At 43.0% G+C, this 20,703-nt stretch overlaps 1 protein-coding gene across 1 annotated transcript in view; it reads right to left on the bottom strand.

Annotated features, from left to right (window-relative positions):
* LOC123761864 (uncharacterized) overlaps window positions 1-20,703 on the bottom strand; it is a 416,218-nt gene that overhangs the window by 256,257 nt on the left and 139,258 nt on the right. The window contains 1 exon segment of the mRNA XM_069330791.1: window positions 9,043-9,208. Coding sequence (XP_069186892.1) covers window positions 9,043-9,208 — 166 coding nt within the window.

Genomic DNA, 20,703 nt, shown 5'->3' with positions numbered 1-20,703 from the left:
CTTCAGTAATACTATCACTGCTAAATAATAGCAGTATCATTTATATTATGGTATTTGTAGGTGATGCTGTGGTCACAAGCTGAACAGCGGTGCTGTGAGCTCATGCTGCGTGCGCTAGCCTTGGTGGCTTGCTCAATACTGACGCTGTAACACCCAAGAATGTTGGCCTGGATTTTTTTTCTAGGTGGCATCTGGCAACTATCTGTCGTGGCTGTACTATAGCTGCCCCTATCCCAGGCGGGGCGTTTAAATTATAGCGCCAGACACGAAATCATACATAAATGATGTGCGCGGTTTCAGTTTTGTCACTGATATCATTTATATATGATATGCGCGGTTTGAGGGTTAAGCAAAGCTTAATCTCTTCCTGAGTGGGACCATACAAAGCGATCTTTTCACGACTACCTTACAAATTTATCTTTTTCTATAATCTTTTCAATACTACCTTATGCTTCACAAGCTTGGCTACATACAACCTACAAGTACTAAAACCAAGGGTGTGCGTTATTTGCAAGCACACAGAATGAAGAAACAAAGCGAAAATTTATCTGTACGTGGTGCAACGAGAGCGAAGTCGCGCTATGTATCATGAACTACTTCGTTGATTATTACTCACTTCCGAAGTACTGAGTGTCTAATACAGTGTGTTATTGTGTAAATAGTGTGTGAAACTGTACATATTGTAATTTTAGTGAATTTTTAACAAGTAATATTGTGACAATAAACATTTATTGTGGACACATTACTGATACATGTATCTCAGTTCCATGGAACATTATGAACGTTCTACTGTATACATACTGTAAAGGACACAAATATGCATCATATACGATAAAAATCAAAACAAATAAAACCGCTTTGGAAATACATAGAACAAATAATTGAAAATATATTTGTGGCAACATCCGGTGCTTGAATGGCCCACGGGACCGTGTCTGGGCGATTCATGCACGTGCAACCAGGCCCTGAAGACGTCATAGTACACCTTGTCCACGCCACCACAATAAGTGGAATTTGGTATTTATTTTTACATAGACATGTTCAGGGAAAGGAATTTATCATTTTACGAAGAAAAAATAATTTTTTGTGAACACTTTATTTCATGCGCACAGGGAAATTTCATAATAAACTCGGCGCAGCACTTAGGTTAAGAAGCCCATTAACAAACTGGAAAAGGAGCAAAGACATGCTACTAAATGGCTTCTAGAACTACAGGCAACTAAGGGCTCCTAGAACTAGGGGCAAGAGCTATGAGGAGAGGTTAGAGGCATTAAATATGCCAAAACTAGAAGACAGAAGAAAAAGATCACTCCATACAAAATAGTAACAGGAATTGATAAAATTGATAGGGAAGATGTCCCGAGACCTGGAACTTCAAGAACATGAGGTCATAGATTTAAACTAACTAAACAAAGATGCTGAAGACATATGAGAAAGTTCACTTTCGCAAACAGAGTGGTAGACGGTTGGAACAAGTTAAGTGAGAAGGTGGTGGAGGCCAAAACCGTCAGTAATTTTAAAGCATTATATGACAAAGAGTGCTGGGTAGACGGGACACCACCAGCGTAACTCTCATCCTGTAACTACGCTTAGGTAATTACACTTATGTAATTACTCAATATTTCAGAATTGAGTAATAATCAACGAAGTAGTCTATGGTACACAGCGCGACTTCGCTCTCGTTGAACCAGGTACAGATAGATTTTCGCTTCCTGTTTCTTCGTTCTGTGTGCTTGCAAATAACGCTCTCAAGTACACCCTTGGCTTTAGTACTTGTAGATGGTATGTGGCCAAGCTTTTAAAGCATAAGGTAGTCTTGAAAAGATTATAGGAAAAGCTCAATTTGTAAGGAAGTCTTGAAAAGATCGCTTTGTAAGGACACTCACAGGAAGAGATTCAGCTACTCTTGAAAATATCTACTGAAAACACCACCATGGAAGCCGCTAACACTGTTCATCTATGCTACTTGTATCAGATGCATCATCACTGAACCCAGAAAACGATTCATCTATGTATCATCTATATAAATTGGAGATTACATGGGTGTGCAAGGGAGGCACTCAAGAGCTACAACTGGATATGCTCGCTGTATCATCCTCATCGGTGCAGTATCATTTGCATCTGACTTTTGTGTTAGGTCCTTATTGCGCCTAGCTTCACCAATATCATGATCTTTATGTTCTTTAAACAATAAGATCTGAATTTCACCGACAGAGAGCGATCTTTCAACACTGCATCAGAGAGGTGTTTGGGAGCCAGAGGCGTGTGCGCCACCCATGGTTGCTCGCTCATTACTAACCCAGCCAGCAGCCTTAGGATATTCTGGGAACATTTTCCAAGATGGCTGCCTCTCACTGTAGGTCCCAAGAGTCCATTTCGTATCCAACCTACTGCGAGTGCGTTTCGACCGTGTACGATAAAAATAAAAAATACTTTTGCCATTGGCGCAGTGGTTAATGATATTCACCTTACATAATCCAGCTCCCGGTCCAGCTATCTGGTACAATCACAGCAGCCAGCAACAAAACAGCTCGGGGGGGTTCGGGGCTGTCATTTGCCACATACCGTCACCTTGTATAGTGCGGCGCTGGCGGAGCCGCTTCAGCTTGCTTTCGGTTACTTCTGCTCCGTTTAGCATGCTGCCTCAGGCGTTGTTTTACCTGCGGCCTGTTTATGCGCCGCCTGAACGGTCCTGGTCTTTGGTCACAGTGCTCTTATCTTCTCCTCGGTTTGTTGTGGCCCCTTCGGTTCTGGTTTGTTTCTCTTAGGCTCTTTTTCTGTTGGCTTTGGCCTCTGGAGGTCGGGTTGGTGAACTTTCTACTCTCCTCCGGTGCATGAGTTTTCTGCTCCTTCGATCTTGGCGATGGGGTTGTTCGTTGTGGTAGTCTCCTTCTTTTTGGCGGAGAATGAGACGGCTGCTTTCTGGAGGGGTCCTTGGGTTGTTGATGCTTGGTTGTTATGGCCGGGGGTGCATCCTGTTTGGTGTCCGGTGGCGGCCCTCCACCGTTCATTGCGCGCCACAGTTTCTGTATCTTGGATCGTGCTTTGGGTTGATCTGGTTTCCCTCCTTCCCTATTTGCGGGTGCTGGGCTCCCGGGTCGTCTGCAGGATTATTCCGGCTAGCCGGCCTGCGGTCTCTCCCCATGTCCATGTTTGCAAGTTCGCAGCTCTTGCAGCTGTTTTTTGGCAACATGTCCTGGGCTGTCATTCGGGCACGGGGTTTTTTGGCGGTCAAGCAGGGTCCTGGTTGATCGTTATCTCGTTTGCGTTCCTGGGCCTTGTCGGGCCTGTGTCGCTTTGGATTGGCAGTTGCAGGTGTTTGTCTCGTCTTAGAGTTGAGGGGTGAGCGGCGACCGCCTCCCAGGTCCCTTTATTTTCCTCTGTGGGGAGTTAGCTCTAGGGAGCCGAAGGGGCTCCCCCCAGAAAACCAGCGTTGAATGTAATGAAACGCCATTTTCTGGGTGAGTCCCGAAAGTTCCCTGGCATCCCTCTCTCCCTCCGGTCGTCATTTTTTTCACGTTTTTTGACATTCAGCCTCAGAACTGGGGGTGGATAGCCGGCGCGTTGGGTCTGGGGCTCCCCCTTTCCCCTCCCGGGGAGGGGGGACCTGCGCAGACAGCGGCACGGCAACGTGTGATGTCATGATTGTTTGCTCGTTTATTTTAGGGGAGTTCTATCCACTTGTTTTGCTTGTGGTAGCAATTTTCACCAGAATAGGGGTTTGTTTTGGGATGCTTACCTTTCTGGGTGCATAACCCGGTCAATGGCAGACATAGAATGCTTCCAACCACACGGGGGTTTCTATAGGCCATTGCTTCCCTTGCCTCTTCTAAGGGGGCCAGGTTCTGGTTCATGATCCCCGGTAGGCCCACAGAATTCCATACACATGACTGATGCCAAAGTCTGACATTAGCATATCAGCCTAGTAAGCTCCAGGGAGCCAAAGGGGCTCCCCCCAGAAAAAGCACCCCCCCCCCCTCCACAGCACAGGAAATAAATTCTCAGGAAAATTTTTTTTGTTGTTCTGAAAGTGTCAAAAACTCATCCCTGTATATGGGTATAGCAACGGAATGTCGAAATTGTACTTACTTTGGCTGTTATGGGGTCCGTAAAGGTGGCGCATGACGTCATCATTCCCCGTGCGCCCGTGGTGTAGCTCCCAGGGCCAGTGGGGCGCCTGGGGTGGGATGCGCGTGCTGCCACGAATATATTTTTGCTTATTTTTTGCGCACAGTTTTAAATACAATTTATTAGATTTTACGTGCCGATCCAATGTATGGTGAACACGTACACTATATTATAGCAGTAGAACATTCGTACCGTCCATAGATACTCTGTTACGTGCATCACAAACAAGAACACTTAACCTGCACTTATTTCCAATTTATCATGCTGATATATTTATATTTACATTATATATACTGTACACACACACACTGTACAGTATCACACACTATATACACACACTCAGTACTCCGCGAGTGTGTGATATGCTGCAAAACAGCCAACGGGGCAGAGTGGCACCTTGCACTCCACGTACCAGGTACTGATGCAGCTTCGCTTTTATTCTCTGCGGGTAGTGTTCCTGCATACTATACAAGCACGTTTACCCTTCTCCCTTGATGCTGTGCCTGGCATATACTCCAGCATGTGAACCCCGAAGTTCTCATTACCCCGCAGTCTGTCTGGAGCTGCATGTGGTATTGTTGCTTGCATCCCGCACGGTACTACGGAGCCTTCCCTGCCATACTTTACCAGCAGCTGTGACACAACACTGGCACTGAAGGTACATATAGACAGTTTCCTGCCGAACTTCACTAGGTACATATTGAAGCAGTTGAGCACTGCAACATCCATGAGGTGGAAGAAGAACTTTTTCGTCCACTTCACAGACCTGCGCATGCACTCCACACTACCAAGCATCATGTCACATTTATCAACGAGGTGCATGTTCACGTTATAGTCTATAACACAGTCTGGTTTATACATGGGGTTGCACGTCTGAAAATGGATCTTCCCACTGCCCACCATGGCACCAGTGTGAATCGTCGTCAGCATATTCACCTCGTGTCTGTCCTTCCACTGCACTGACAGCATATTGTCATACTTGCACAGCTGGCACTCACCCATGCCTATACCTATACCAAACATTGGCATTTCCTTCCTGAGGCCCTTCACAGTGCCACATATGCCGGTGTTGTGGGCAAGGAGGTATCTGGTCAACAGGGGGCTGGTGTAATAGTTGTCGGTGAACAGTATATGCCCCCTGTTCAGCAATGGTTCCATCAGTGTTTTTAACCCTTAAACTGCGCATGGCGTATATATACGCCCTGAGTAACATGTCCCATGGTGCGCATGGTGTATATATACGCCATAGGGTGCCAGGCCTGATTCAAATGGTCCGCGGCTACACGGGGTTCACAGTAGCTTCCTCAGGGCTCTTGTAAACAGATGCCATTTAAAAAAAAAATCGTGGGCAATATTCTCAGGTGTGAGAGGCACAGTACTGTTGGAGCAACCAAGGCCGGCGCACGCAGCATGAGCGAACAGCATTGATGTTCAGCTTGTGACCACAGCATCGCCGAAAAATGGCAAAATAAATATATAATTGTTATTATTTAGCGATGACAATATTACAGATGACCAATGACTGTGATATAAATAACCAGGGTTGTGATAATAGCAGGATTGTTGTAATAATTAGCGCTGTGTGAGGAGTGATGCTGAGAGACGGAGGGAGACAGCATCGTTTACTGACTGTGTGGCCACCTGTTATTGTTTGCGTTCACCATACCAGGTCAGTGGTTCTCTATGGTGAACACAAATGTAGATACTTATATATAATGTGTGTATTAGTGTAATAACAGCAAAAGGATTATGCTGGGAGGAGCCATATGGGTGACGGAGGTGACGTCGTCTGCACGATTTCTCTAGCTGTTTAGAGGGTGGCCACTATGCTCTTTGGGCGCTCTACAAGCTTAGGTGTACAGTTACGGTGCATAAAACATGTAGATATTTATATATAATATGTGTATATAGGGTAATAACACCACAAATGGTATTGTTGGGGGAGAAAGTTTAGTGCGTGTGACTTTGAAAGAGTGAGGGAGCCGCCAGCCGCCATCTGTGTATAGCGACGACTCTTAGTGCCTAAACTAACTATATCAGCTTAGCTGTACAGTTGTGGTGAACAAAATATACACATACTTATATATAACGTCTGTATATAGTGTAATAACACCACAACTGGTATTGTTGGGGGAGAAAGTTTAGTGCGTGTGTTGAGGGAGTGGCAGCGAGTGGCTGGCTGGTGTGTGGCGGTAACTCCTCGTTGCTTTTCGACTCTCAATACCAACTTAGTGGTTCGGTATGGTGTCCAAAACATGCCAATACTTATATATAACCTGTGTATAGAGTGTAATAGCAGCAAAACTATTTGTTTATTGTTTTATAAACATAATAATTGAATCACTAATATGCACATCATACTTTTGAGTATAGCGATTATTAACCACTTTTATTATATAAATATATTACAATACACACTATTGAATAATATTACTGCAAAAAAACTAAGAAAAAATCAATCGGAGACATTGAAACAATTAGGTAATAATATCTTTGTGGCAACTCCCATCTGTCAACGCGGGTGACGCTGACCGGGTCTGACGACCGCTCTGTCAACGCCCACTTTTTGCCAGACTTCCTCGGTCAATTGCGTCCAAAATATGTCACCTACGATTTTTTTTTTATTTTTTCCGTGCTCAGGGGACACAAATTAACATGTTTAGAAGACGAAAAAATTTTTTTGAATTTTTTTTTTCTTGCGCACAGGGGTGTAAATGTCCATATGACCCCTGAGCAGTGTAAGGGTTAAGACACTGCCGGAGAATCCGTGTTCATCTTGAGCTAGTATGTGGACATCTGTACCAGAATACAAGATCATGTCCAGGACGATACCAGTCTCACAGCATGAAAAACTTCAGTCCAAAACGGTGCTGCTTTGAAGGGATGTACTGCTTGAATGCCAGTCTGCCCTTGAACAGTACAAGTAACTCATCGATAACGACATTCTGTTCAGGTACAAAATAATCCCTGAACTTCCCTCTCAGGTTGCTGAATACCTTGCGTACCTTCCACAGTCTGTCGTGTCTGTCCTCATTTGCATTATTCTTTAAATGCAGGCACCTGAGAATCAAGAGGAACCTATCCCGTGACATATACCGGTTGAACACGGGCAATGGAACAAGGCTGTCTTTGTTCCAATAGTCCTGGACGACAGCTTTCTCGGAGTGTTTCATCATCATGCATAGTGCGAGAAACACGTACATCTCGTCGATTGTCGTATCCTTCCATCGTGTGAGGCGTGAGGTAGGTAATATGCCGCCGTCTATGAGGGTGTGGGTGTACATGTTTGTCTCGGTCTTAAGATGCGTCATGAAGACGTTGTCAAAATATGCCTGGAAATATTCCATGTCCGCCATATCATCACCAGTATACGGGAATAAAGCTGTAACACCAACATTGGTATCATCAAATGTTGGTATTTAAGGAACAAATGTAGCACAATCCTCCCACCCAAGTACACCAGGGGGTTTGGTGTTGGTGCCAACACCACGGCCAACACCACCACGAGCACCAAAACCACGGCTATGTCATCTGCTGCTGCTGGAGCTGCGTGAGGGTATGCTTGGTGCTGAGGCAGATTTTTGTACCGTAAGGCCTATCACGAACACGTGATGTTGAGGGCCCACTGTCGTCATGCTGTGAGACACGCTGCCACCTGCAATCGACGTGTTGCAGAGGCAGCAAAACCCCACCTGGTACCACCCCCGCTGCTAGTACTTGGGTTGTCCACACTTCTCGTATTGGAGCCAAGGTCACTGAAGCCCGAGTAAGATTCTTCACATGTACTGTCACTGAATAAACTTGCGTCTGGGGACATACATGATGGTGGTGATGATAATGGTATTGACCCAGGACGGCGAGGCAGGCCGGGCGAGGAGTGTGTACTGTACACACTCGCCACATTATCCACTTCCATCTCTCCCTCACTCGTATCAGAACTCTGTGTCAGGTCTTTCTCTGGATCATAGTCCGGGTCATCATCCATAGCACAGTCGTCATACAAAATATCACGTATCTCTTCCTCAGAGACTTATTTTACATGACCGCGGGTCATCATGGAGCAGGAGCTCATTGACGATGCGTCAGACATGGTTGCTGCTTGGGAACTGGGGCTCCCCACGGCCGCGGGGCATGCTGGGAATTTTTTTCAAGTTGGAGGACAATCACTGGGGCCCCTAGCCATCCATTCCATACCCGCATCACTGCGCGCCACTTTTAAATGGAACGTGTAAAATACAAATACCCGGAGGCGCGTAGCGCACCCCAAGCGTGGTACTGCAGGCGCATTGTGCAGTTAAAGGGTTAATGTGATTTCTGTGTATCTATGATATTATCATTGGAAAATAATCACAGATGTATTTATGATGCTGTGGGTACAAGCTGCACAGCAGTGCTGGGAGGTGCTGCAGTTTGTGCCACCTGTGGTTGTTCACAATTATTTCCAAGATGGCATCTATTTACTGGAGGCCTGAGGTAACAGATGTGAGTCCAGTGCACCTGAAGTAGTTTTAAAACGTTCATGGTACTTGAAAACATCTCTCATTGCTTTGCACAGAGTGATCATAAATGGTGAGAACATTGCTGAATGTCGCATGCATTTGAAGGGTTCAAGCTGACTAACTCCTGGGTACCTACTTACTGCTAGGTGAACAGAGACATTAGGTGAAAGGAAATGTGCCCAACCATATCTGTCTCACCTGGGATTCGAGCCTGGAATTCTCAATTATACATTGAGAATGAACACGAATGTACTACCAGGACCGTTGAACCATATTCAACCATATTTGTGGCTTCTCACTTGTCAGCTCTTGGTTCACAGTTCTCAGACACTGCACATACACAAGAGTATTTCAACCTTAATAAAGTATATGCATTCAAAATTAAAAAGATTGAGAGATACTAAAAGACTCTTACCTGATTGATCATGGTCAGCAAGCATAGGTGGTATATCAATTATACGATATTTTGATGTTCCATGTTTTTTACGAATGTGGTGACGCAGCTGGTTGTGGTCCTGACCCAGAAACACACAATATCCACAGCGGAGAGGAAAGAATGATCCATGGGTGTTACGTATATGCTGAAATTGTGAAAATTATTATTCTAATTGACAGATGGTAAATACAAGATATGCAGTACAAAATGATGACGTATACAGACTTCATGAACTTGTACTTTTTATTTGGCAAAATACAGAATATAAATTCTATATTTAGTGGCATAGGCTACCCTATCACACACCATAATGATGCAATTAACCTCACACTATAGTACTAGAAGGGGGTACCCGCTGGTGTCTGAGGCAGTCTCGTTCCTCCATTCACCTCTCTCTTCCTCCTCCTCCCCCCCCCCACCCCTACCCATTCCTTTCCTCCCCTACTCCCTTCCTTTTCTCCCCTATTCCCTTCCTTCCCACCTTCCCTATCTCCCCAATCTTTCTACCCTCTTGTCGCTCTTTTTCCCTGTCTGGCCTTACTATTAACACTGGCAAAAGTGTTAATATTCAATTCACAATCACTTTAACCCTTGTGTTGCTCTGGGCTATTTGGCTATTATCACCCACAGGTCCATAACAAAATTTGTTTTTTGGTAAAATGCTATGCCCAAGATTACTATCCGAGTGCCGGCGGTGGGGTGGTTCAAATAGCTTCGGCTATCACCTCATTTTGTCCAGTCGTGATGGTCAAGTGGATTAAGGCGTCTTGTACATACCAGTTGCGTTGCTCCTGGGAGTATGGGTTCGAGTCACTTCTGGGGTGTGAGTTTTCAGTTGCATATTGTCCTGGGGACCATTCAGGCTTGTTCGCATTTGTGTTCCTCACGTGTGCCCCAAAGAATGAGGTGATTTGGTAAAATGCTATGCCCAAGATTACTATCCGAGTGCCGGCGGTGGGGTGGTTCAAATAGCCTCGGCTATCACCTCATTTTGTCCGGTCGTGATGGTCAAGTGGATTAAGGTGTCTTGTACATACCAGTTGCGTTGCTCCTGGGAGTATGGGTTCGAGTCACTTCTGGAGTGTGAGTTTTCAGTTGCATATTGTCCTGGGGACCATTCAGGCTTGTTCGCATTTGTGTTCCTCACGTGTGCCCCAAAGAATGAGGTGATTTGGTAAAATGCTATGCCCAAGATTACTATCCGAGTGCCGGCGTTGGGGTGGTTCAAATAGCCTCGGCTATCACCTCATTTTGTCCGGTCGTGATGGTCAAGTGGATTAAGGCGTCTTGTACATACCAATTGCGTTGCTCCTGGGAGTATGGGTTCGAGTCACTTCTGGGGTGTGAGTTTTCAGTTATATATATATATATATATATATATATATATATATATATATATATATATATATATATATATATATATATATATATATATATATATATATATATACACAGTGGTACCTCGGAATACTAGTGTCCCTGTATGCGAGTTTTTCGGAATACGAGCAGGATTTCCTCGGAAAATGTGTCTCGGAACGTGAGGGTTACCTCGGAACGCGACTTTGTTGATACGCGTTCAGGCCGACCTAGCGCGTGTGGTGGTACGGGGATCGTCGCCTCTCCACCCCTCAGTTTACCAGTGTCTCGTGCCCAGTGACTATCCCACATCAATTCATCACCCAGATTTTCAGTGTTTTGTTGGATTTTTGGTCATTTGACTATAAAATTTGTTATTATATATCTCACCATGGGTCCCAAGAAAACCAGTGGTAAGGATCAAGGCAAGAAAGCCCATGTGAGGATGACAATAGAGGAGAAACAAGTGATCATTCGGAAGCATGAGAATGATACACGTGTTGTTGAGCTTTGTAGGCAGTACAACAAAGCCACATCAACAATATGCACTATACTTCAGAAGAAAAATGAGATTATGAGTGCTAAAGTGGCAAAAGGAGTAAGAACAATGACGAAACAAAGACCACAAATACTTGAAGAAGTGGAAAAGTTGTTAATAATTTGGATACACGACAAGGAATTAAGGGGTGATAGTGTTTCGGAGGCCATCATTTGTGAGAAAGCCAGAGTATTGTACGAAGACCTTGTAAAGAAAACTCCTGCAATGAGTGATGCAAATACGAAAGAGTTTAACCCTTAAAGTGCGCATCACGTCATATGACGTGTTGGACGTTGTTCCAGTCAACTGCGCATCACGTCATATGACGTGTTGGAGTACTACGCAAGATTTAAACGGCCCGCGGATACACAGGGTTCACCACACCTTCATCAGGGCTCTTGTAAACAGACGCCATTTTTTTTAAAAATCGTGGGCCAAACTCCCGGGTGTTATTGGCCTCAGTATTGAGTGAGCAACCAAGCCTGACGCACGCAGCATGAGCTAACAGCACTGCTGTTCAGCTTGTGACCACAGCAGCGCCTAAAAATGCCAAGATATACATGTTCATGCTATTATGTAGCGATGATGTTATTACAGAAGACCCCTGATTGTGATAAAACTGACCAGGGTTCTGATAATAGCAGGATTGTGGTGATATTTAGCGCTATGCGTCATGGAGGGAGGAGTAATGCTGTGGGAGGAAGGGTGGTGGAAATGTCTTCTGACTGTGTGTGGCCACCTTTTATTGACTGCACTCACCATACCAGCTTAGTGGTTCGCTATGGTGAACACAAATGTAGGTACTTATATATAACGTGTGTATAGAGGGTATAAACAGCAAGAGAAGGTTTGGAGCCGCCATTTTGGTGAGGGCGGTGGCGTCGTCTGCACGACGCCACTGTGCAGACGACGGTGTTCTTTACTGGTTACCACAATAGTCTTTGGGCACCATACCAGTTTATTTGTACAAGTATGGTGAATAAAACGGGTAGATATTTATATATAATGTGTGTATATAGCGTAATAACACCACACAGTATTGTTGGAGGAGAAATATTAGTGCGTCTGGCCTTGAGGGCGTCAGCCATCAGCTGACTGTGTGAGGTCCTATGTCTTTGTGCCTTTACTCAAAATACAAGCTTAGATGTACAATTATGGTGAACAAAACATGTAGATACTTATGTATAACGTCTATATATAGTGAATTATAGCAAAACCAGTATTGTGGGAGGAGAATGTGGGTGAGTCAGATGACTTGAGGGAGGGCGGGAGTGGCTGGCTGGTACACGGCGGTCACTCCTCGTTACTTTTTGACTCATAATAGCTACTTAGTGGTTCGTTATAGTGAACAAAACATGCAGGTACTTATATATAACCTGTGCTTATAGTGTAATAACCGACAAAGTATTTGTTCACTGATTGATGAACATAATTGAATCAACAATATGCACACCATATTTTTGAGTACAGCAATGATTCACTCATTTTATTATATAAATATATCAAACTACACACTATTGAATAATATTAGAGCAAAAAAACTATGAAAAATCAATCAGAGACATTGAAATAATTAGGTAATTATCTCTTTGTGGCAACTCCGGCCTGACAGCTGGCGAGCAACAGACTGCCTGGGACGCACGCTGAGTCAGCACCTATAATTTGCCAGACTTCCCCACCCTATAGTGGGCAATATATGCCACTTACGATTTTTGTATTATTTTTCCTGTTGTCAGTGAACACAAATTAACAGATTAGGAAGAAAAAATATTTTTTTTTTTTTCAAAATTACATGCGCCTGTGGGGAAGAAAGGATATTATACCCCTAGCATGTTAAGGGTTAAGGCAAGCAGGGGCTGGTGTGAAAAATTTAGAAAAAGTAGTGGTATCCATTGTGTTGCGAGGCATGGGGAGGCAGCCAGCTCAGACAAACCAGCCGCTGAATGATTTATTGACGAATATAAAGAGTTTGCAGAGGCTGAGGGATACCTACCAAAACCAGTGTTTAATTGTGATGAAACAGGACTGTTTTGGAAAAGAATGCCTAAGAGGACATACATTACCAAGGAGGAAAAATCCTTGCCCGGACACAAGCCTATGAAAGATAGGTTTACGCTTGTGCTGTGTTCAAATGCGAGTGGCGATTTGAAAATTAAACCCTTGCTAGTGTATCTTTCTGAAAATCCAAGGGTTTTCAAACAGTATGAAGTGCAGAAAACTCAAATGTGTGTGATGTGGAAGTCTAATAAAAAAGCATGGGTGACTAGGCTTATTTTTTCGGAGTGGGTGAATGAAATGATGTGCCCTGCCATAGAAAAATATCTGCAGGAGAAATATTTGCCACTCAAGGTCCCTGCTTCTCCTCGACAATGCTCCTGCTCATCCTCCACGCTTGGAAGATGATTTGCTTCCCAGATACAATAAATTCCTCACAGTTAAATTCCTTCCTCCTAACACCACTCCTCTAATTCAGCCTATGGACCAAAAAATCATAGCAAATTTTAAGAAACTTTATGAAAGGGCACTTTTTCGGAAAAGTTTTGAAGTGACTGAAGCCACAAACCTCACCCTCAAAGAGTTCTGATAACACCATTTTAACATTTGTAGTGCTTTAAAACTCGTTGACAAAGCCTGGCAAGAAGTGACTCAAAGAACCCTGATCTCTGGCTGGAGAAAATTGAGGCCTAAATGTGTGACAGAACTAGACTTTGAGGAGTTTGAGCCTGTAAATGCTGCGCCTATTGTTGAGGAAATTGTTACTCTGGGCTGGCAAATGGGCTTGGAATTGGATGGTGATAATGTGGAGGAGTTGGTGGAAGAACACAATGAAGAACTGACCACCGACAAACTCCAAGCCCTTCAACAGGAACAGCAAGACAACGCAGCTGATGATTCTCCAGTGGAGGAGGAGGAGGCAGTAGCGAATGTCCCTTCTGGAGAAATTAAGAAGGTGAGTCAGATGTGGGAAGAGATTCAAACTTTTATTGAAAAGATTCACCCAGAGAATCAGAGAAAGCTGTAGTAGGCCGTTGCCTTAATCTTTTCAATGACAATGTGATGCCTTACTACAGACAGCTTGCGAAGAAGGGAAAAGCAAGCTTCCATGGACAGATTTGTGGTGAGAAAATCGAGCAGTGAGCCACAACCAGGACCTAGTGGCACTCAGATAAAATGTGCCAGGGAGTGCACACCAGAAAGGTCCTCACTGCCTGATGTGATAATGGAAGGGGACTCCCCTTCCAAACAGTAACTCCTCTCCTCCTTCCCCCTCCTCACCATCTTCCATACGCCCACAGCAGTCATTAGCATGGGTAAGTAATAACTTGAACATAGTTTTGTAGGTTTATTTAGATGAATTAGGTATAAAATTTAGTTTAAAGTGAGGTTTTTGGGTAGTCAGGAACGGATTAATTTATTTCCCATTATTTCTTATAGGGAAATTAGCTTTGGATTAGGGGTTTTCGGAATACGAGCTGTCTCCAGGAATGGATTAAACTCTTAAACCGAGGTATCACTGTATTTTCTTAGCATCAGGGCTTAGCTGAAAGAGGAGTTCTCCAAAACTCATTTTCGTAATTTGAAGGTGAAGAAAAAAGTAAATTACTATATTATGTATTACACTTATTTATACATTTTGCACAACGTTTCGAACCTCCATGGTTCATTCTCAAGTGAAAAGAATTTTCAGAACTGGTTGATTTATACCCGCACTGGGTCAGGTGATAAGACAATAAAGGTAAAAACATGGGGGATACATAAGGGATAAATGGGAGATGAAGCACATAAGAATATAAGAATAAAGGTAACTGCGGAAGGCCTATTGGCCCATATGAGGCAGCTCCTATCTACATACAGAGATTAATCAGGTGTAATTGGCCTGTTATGTCAAACAGTGTCTTCTGTGTCACACAGAAGACACTTCTGTGTCTTAATTGTCTTATCACCTGACCCAGTGTGGGTATAAATCAACCAGTTCTGAAAATTCTTTTCACTTGAGAATGAACCATGGAGGTTCGAAACAATATGCAAATTGTATAAATAAGTGTATAAATAAATTGTATAAATACTGTTATATTCTGTTGGTTAACCCTTCAATTGCGCATCGCATCATATGATGCTTTGACCGACTTGCAGTAAATTGCGCATCGCATCATGTGATGCTTTGGAGTACTACGCAAGATTTAAACGGCCCGCGGATACACGGGGTTCACCACACCTTCATCAGGACTCTTGTAAACAGACGCCATTTTAAAAAAAAATCGTGGGCCAAACTCCCGGGTGTTAGGGGCCTCAGTATTGCGTCAGCCACCAAGCCTGACACACGCAGCATGAACTCACAGCACTGCTGTTCAGCTTGTGACCACAGCATCGCCTAAAAATGCCATAATATACTTGTTCATGCTATTATGTAGCGATTGTATTATTACAGAAGACCCCTGACTGCGATAAAACTGACCAGGGTTCTGATAATAGCAGGATTGTGGTGATATTTGGCGCTGTGCACCATGGAGGGAGGACTAATGCTGTGGGAGGGAGGATGGTGGCGTTGTCTTTTGACTGTGTGTGGCCACCTTTTATTGACTGCACTCACCATACCAGCTTAGTGGTTCGCTATGGTGAACACAAATGTAGATACTTATATATAACGTGTGTATAGTGTGAGATAACAGTGAGAGTAGGAGGTTGGGAGCCGCCATTTTGGTGAGGGAGGAGCGTCGTCTGCAGGACTTACCATGTTGTTTACTGATGACCACGATGGTCTTTGGGCACCATACCAGTTTACTTGTACAAGAATGGTGAATAAAACGGGTAGATATTTATATATAATGTGTGTATATAGCGTAATAACACCACAAACAGTATTGTTGTAGGAGAAATATTAGTGCGTCTGGCCTTGAGGGCGGCCGCCACCAGCTGACTTTGTGAGTAGCTACGTCTTTGTGCCTTTACTCACCATACAAGCTTAGATGTACAGTTATGGTGAACAAAACATGTAAATACTGATATATAACTTCTGTATATAAAAGCAAAAACAGTATGGTGGGTGGAGAATGGTGGCAAGTCAGGTGAGGTGAGGGAGGGAGTGGCAGCCAGTGGCAGCCAGTCACTGCCTGCCACTGCCACTCAGCATACCAACTTAGTAGTTTGTTATGGTGAACAAAACATGCAGATACTTATATATAACCTTTGTATATAGTGTAATAACCGACAAAGTATTTGTTCACTGTTTGATGAACATAATTGAATCAACAATATGCACACCATATTTTTGAGTACATCGATGATTCACTCATTTTATTATATAAATATATCACACTACACACTATTGAATAATATTACAGCAAAAAAACTACGAAAAATCAATCGGAGACATTGAAATAATTAGGTAATTATCTCTTTGTGGAAACTCCAGCCTGATAGCTGGCGATCAACAAACCGCCTGGGACGCACGCTCAGTCAGCGCCTGATTTTTGCCAGAATTCCCCGCCCTATAGTGGGCAATATATGCCACTTACGATTTTTTTTATTATTTTTCCCGTGATCAGTGAACACAAATTAACAGGTTAGGAAGAAAAAATAATTTTTTTTTTTTTTTGGTATGCGCCTGTGGGTGTCAAATGGTATATAGCTATGCGCCATTTAAGAGTTAAATACCCCAGAATTCCTACCTCTCTTTATGGCTTTGAAGCATGATGTAGTGGATACAGTGTGTACCTGCCACTTTGTTGGCCAGGGTTCGAGTCCCCTGATGGGTTGAGAGTCTATAAAGTTTATATATATATATTTTATATATATATATATTGCATATATATATATATATATATATGACAATGTCAGACCACGGAGGAAAATGAAACAGGAATTTCCTTAAGTACTTTCGTATATTAAATACATCTTCAGAAGGAATCATCATTCCTTCATTCCTTACATCTTCATTCCTTCTGAAGATGTATTTAATATACGAAAGTACTTAAGGAAATTCCTGTTTCATTTTCCTCCGTGGTCTGACATTGTCACATTCTTAACACTTTCGCGCTTTCGATTAGAGATAACTCGTCACTGGTTTTTCTTACGATTCCGCATAACTGCCTACTTTTCTCGTCAATCGAAAAAATATTTCTATAAATTCCATTTTTTAACCGAAATGGATGGGGATACTCTCAGATTGTTCTCCATGAAATTCCCGTTCTCCCTCACCGAACACATGGCATCTCGGCCTACCCGGTCACGTGGTATACCACATGTTCCCGACATAGATGCCAGCGCAGCTCCTCCTGCTGACGCGGCAGTTTCAACACCCGGGCCCATCTGGTGCGAGGCGTCCTCTGTTCACCTCAACACCTCAAGCCCACTCATCAACCACAAATTCTGAAATGGACATTGAGGACATAGAACCACTTGATGTTTCTGATTTCATAGAAGATTCTACTACAAGTTTGGTGGTTCCTGTAGAAGACAATATTCCTCCAGTGCATCCAAGAAATACAAGAATTATAGATTCAGAACAACGTCTCAACTACAAGTTGACGCATGAACTCGTGCACTTGGCTAAAAAAAGAAGATGCCGTGTTTGTTTCAAGTCTGGCGAAAGGAGGGACGTGATATATGGATGTAAAACTTGTGATGTGGCACTGTGCGCTGCGCCTTGCTACACAAGGTACCACCGAAGAAAGATATTTTGGGTGGAGAAAAATAACCACCGGCAACAGCTTCACTCCACCTAAGAAACATCAGATGAGCAACTTCAGGATCAGAAGCCTGAAGATGGTGGAGTGAAGAAAAAATGCTCAACTGTTGATCTTCAATCAACATAGACAGGGTAAGTACACCTATTTGGAATTTTTTATCATCTATAAGAAGTTATATTATATTATATACGTTTTGTAGAGAATTTATTTGCGAATTTTTTGGTACCAGAATGAATATTATATCACATAAACTTCTATGAGTAAAAAAAAAAACCACAAAGTATGTTTGGGGGTGTGGCGGGTGTGGCTCTGGGTGTGGCGGCCGTGTGGCAGTGGGTTCCCTTTAGCCGTTGATATATCCAACACGTGGGAAATATTTGTATGTGTTATGTATATGTCTGTGTAGGGAATTTTACTGCGATCACTGTCATACAAATTATAAAATGTTTCAACAAGTATAAACATGACAAACATCAAACGAACGAAAACAATGCGTTCGTTTCTGCCGCGAACGCATATTGAGCGACGTGGTTCTATATTTGGCGCTTCTCTTACACATGCTTTGTACAAATGTTATACATTTCATCTTATAGAAAATTTTATTGCGAACACATTGGTATAAAAAAGAAATACGTACATAGAAAAGTAGGGTCAGGAAACGTATAAATGTATAAACTTTCCAAGCATGATTTCCCCCCTGTGTTTTCGCCAGTGCGCTCGCGGCTAACTACTCTCCACTTCACACACTCTTGCGGGTGGACAATTACCTATATTAAACATTCATATGCATATGTCCGTGTAGAGAATTTTATTGCGATTCCAATGATACCAAAATTAGCGATGTAGGACAACTGTAGGCTTCGCAACCATTAAGAGAGTGGAAACATTTTGTTGCTGTTTGGCGCTCTCGGCGAGTGATCTGCATAGTTTTTTATTTGGTGTTGATACTCCTTATGCTTGGGCGGCATTTTATAGGTATGCTCTTATAGACAATTTCATTGCGAACACAGTGATACCAAATTTAAATACGTGCGCCTTCAATTATTGTCAGGACAGTCAAAAGAGTGTACACTTTTTCGGTCTTACCGCATAGGCGCGCGAAGTGCCGAAAGCATCAGGGGTATTGATTTTTTTTGAGCGCCGAGAGCGCGAAAGTGTTAATCACGTGTTTATTTTCGTGATATACACACACACACATATATATATATATATATATATATATATATATATATATATATATATATATATATATATATATATTATTAAATATGACCGAAAAAGTAAGATTAATAATTCTAACACGAATTTTCTCAATCTTTCGTACATTTCTTTTCACTGTTGGTGGTAATTCAAAAATCAATTCTCCAAAATTCATTTTTATTTCTAGTCTGACGCGACACTTGAGCGCATTTTGTAAAACATATTACATTTTCAAAGACTTTAGTTACACATACACAACTGAATAGAACTTACACATCTCCGATTTGTTTATATCTACATTTGAGTGAGGTGGATAGGGTGAGGTGGTATTTAATAGGGTATTAAATTCATCAACACAAGACAGAACACGAAACAATGGGTATTGAATAGAAGTGATTGAAGCCTATTGGTCCATATTTCTTGATGCTTCTATATTGGAGCGGAGTCTTGAGGTGGGTAGAATATAGTTGTGCATTAATTGGCCGTTGATTGCTGGTGTTGACTTCTTAATGTGTAGTGCCTCGCAAACGTCAAGCCGCCTGCTATCGCTGTATCTATCGATGATTTCTGTGTTGTTTACTAGGATTTCTCTGGCAATGGTTTGGTTGTGGGAAGAGATTATATGTTCCTTAATGGAGCCCTGTTGCTTATGCATCGTTAAATGCCTAGAAAGAGATGTTGTTGTCTTGCCTATATACTGGGTTTTTTGGAGCTTACAGTCCCCAAGAGGGCATTTGAAGGCATAGACGACATTGGTCTCTTTTAAAGCGTTCTGCTTTGTGTCCGGAGAGTTTCTCATGAGTAGGCTGGCCATTTTTCTGGTTTTATAGTAAATCGTCAGTTGTATCCTCTGATTTTTGTCTGTAGGTATAACGTTTCTATTAACAATATCTTTCAGGACCCTTTCCTCCATTTTATGAGCTGTGCAAAAGAAGTTCCTATAAAATAGTCTAATAGGGGGTATAGGTGTTGTGTTAGTTGTCTCTTCAGAGGTTGCATGGCGTTTCACTTTCCTTTTTATGATGTCTTCGACGAAACCATTGGAGAAGCCGTTGTTGACTAGGACCTGCCTTACCCTACAGAGTTCTTCGTCGACTTGCTTCCATTCTGAGCTGTGGCTGAGAGCACGGTCGACATATGTGTTAACAACACTCCTCTTGTACCTCTTGTATGTTTGTTTCCTTAGTGTAGACTGCAGTGTGGAAACCTCCACTCCTTTCCATGACTGTTACATCTAGAAAGGGCAGCTTCCCATCCTTCTCCATCTCGTAAGTGAAACGCAACATATAATTCTGCTCAAATGTCTCTTTCAGCTCCTGCAGATGTCTGACATCAGGTACCGGTGTAAAAATGTCGTCAACATACCTGCAGTATATGGCCGGTTTCAAGTTCATGTCGACTAAGACCTTCTGTTCAATGGTACTCATGTAGAAGTTCGCAAACAGGACACCTAGGGAAGAACCCATGGCGACCCCATCTACTTGCTTATTCATGTGCCCATCCGGGCTCAAGAAGGGTGCCTCTTTAGTACAAGCTTGAAGTAGTTTCCTTAGAATGTTTACTGGTATGTCAAGAGGAGTACAGGCTGGATCACGATACACTTTGTCCGCTATCATCCCGATTTTTCATCCACATATACGCTGGTAAACAGCGATTCTACGTCCAACGAGGCTCTTATTCCTGCGGCTCGTGTTCCCCGCAGTAAGTCAACAAATTCCTTTGGAGACTTCAGACTGAAGGCGCAAGGGACATAAGGGGTCAGCAGGCCGTTGAGTCGCTTCGCCAGTCTGTACATGGGCGTGGGTATCTGGCTGATGATTGGCCGAAGTGGGTTTCCAGGCTTGTGTGTCTTGACAT

This window comes from Procambarus clarkii, chromosome 24, assembly GCF_040958095.1.
Source record: "Procambarus clarkii isolate CNS0578487 chromosome 24, FALCON_Pclarkii_2.0, whole genome shotgun sequence".
Classification (NCBI taxonomy): Eukaryota; Metazoa; Arthropoda; class Malacostraca; order Decapoda; family Cambaridae; genus Procambarus; species Procambarus clarkii.
Note: the sequence above shows the minus strand (reverse complement) of the source record. Positions and strands in the feature narration are given on the sequence as shown.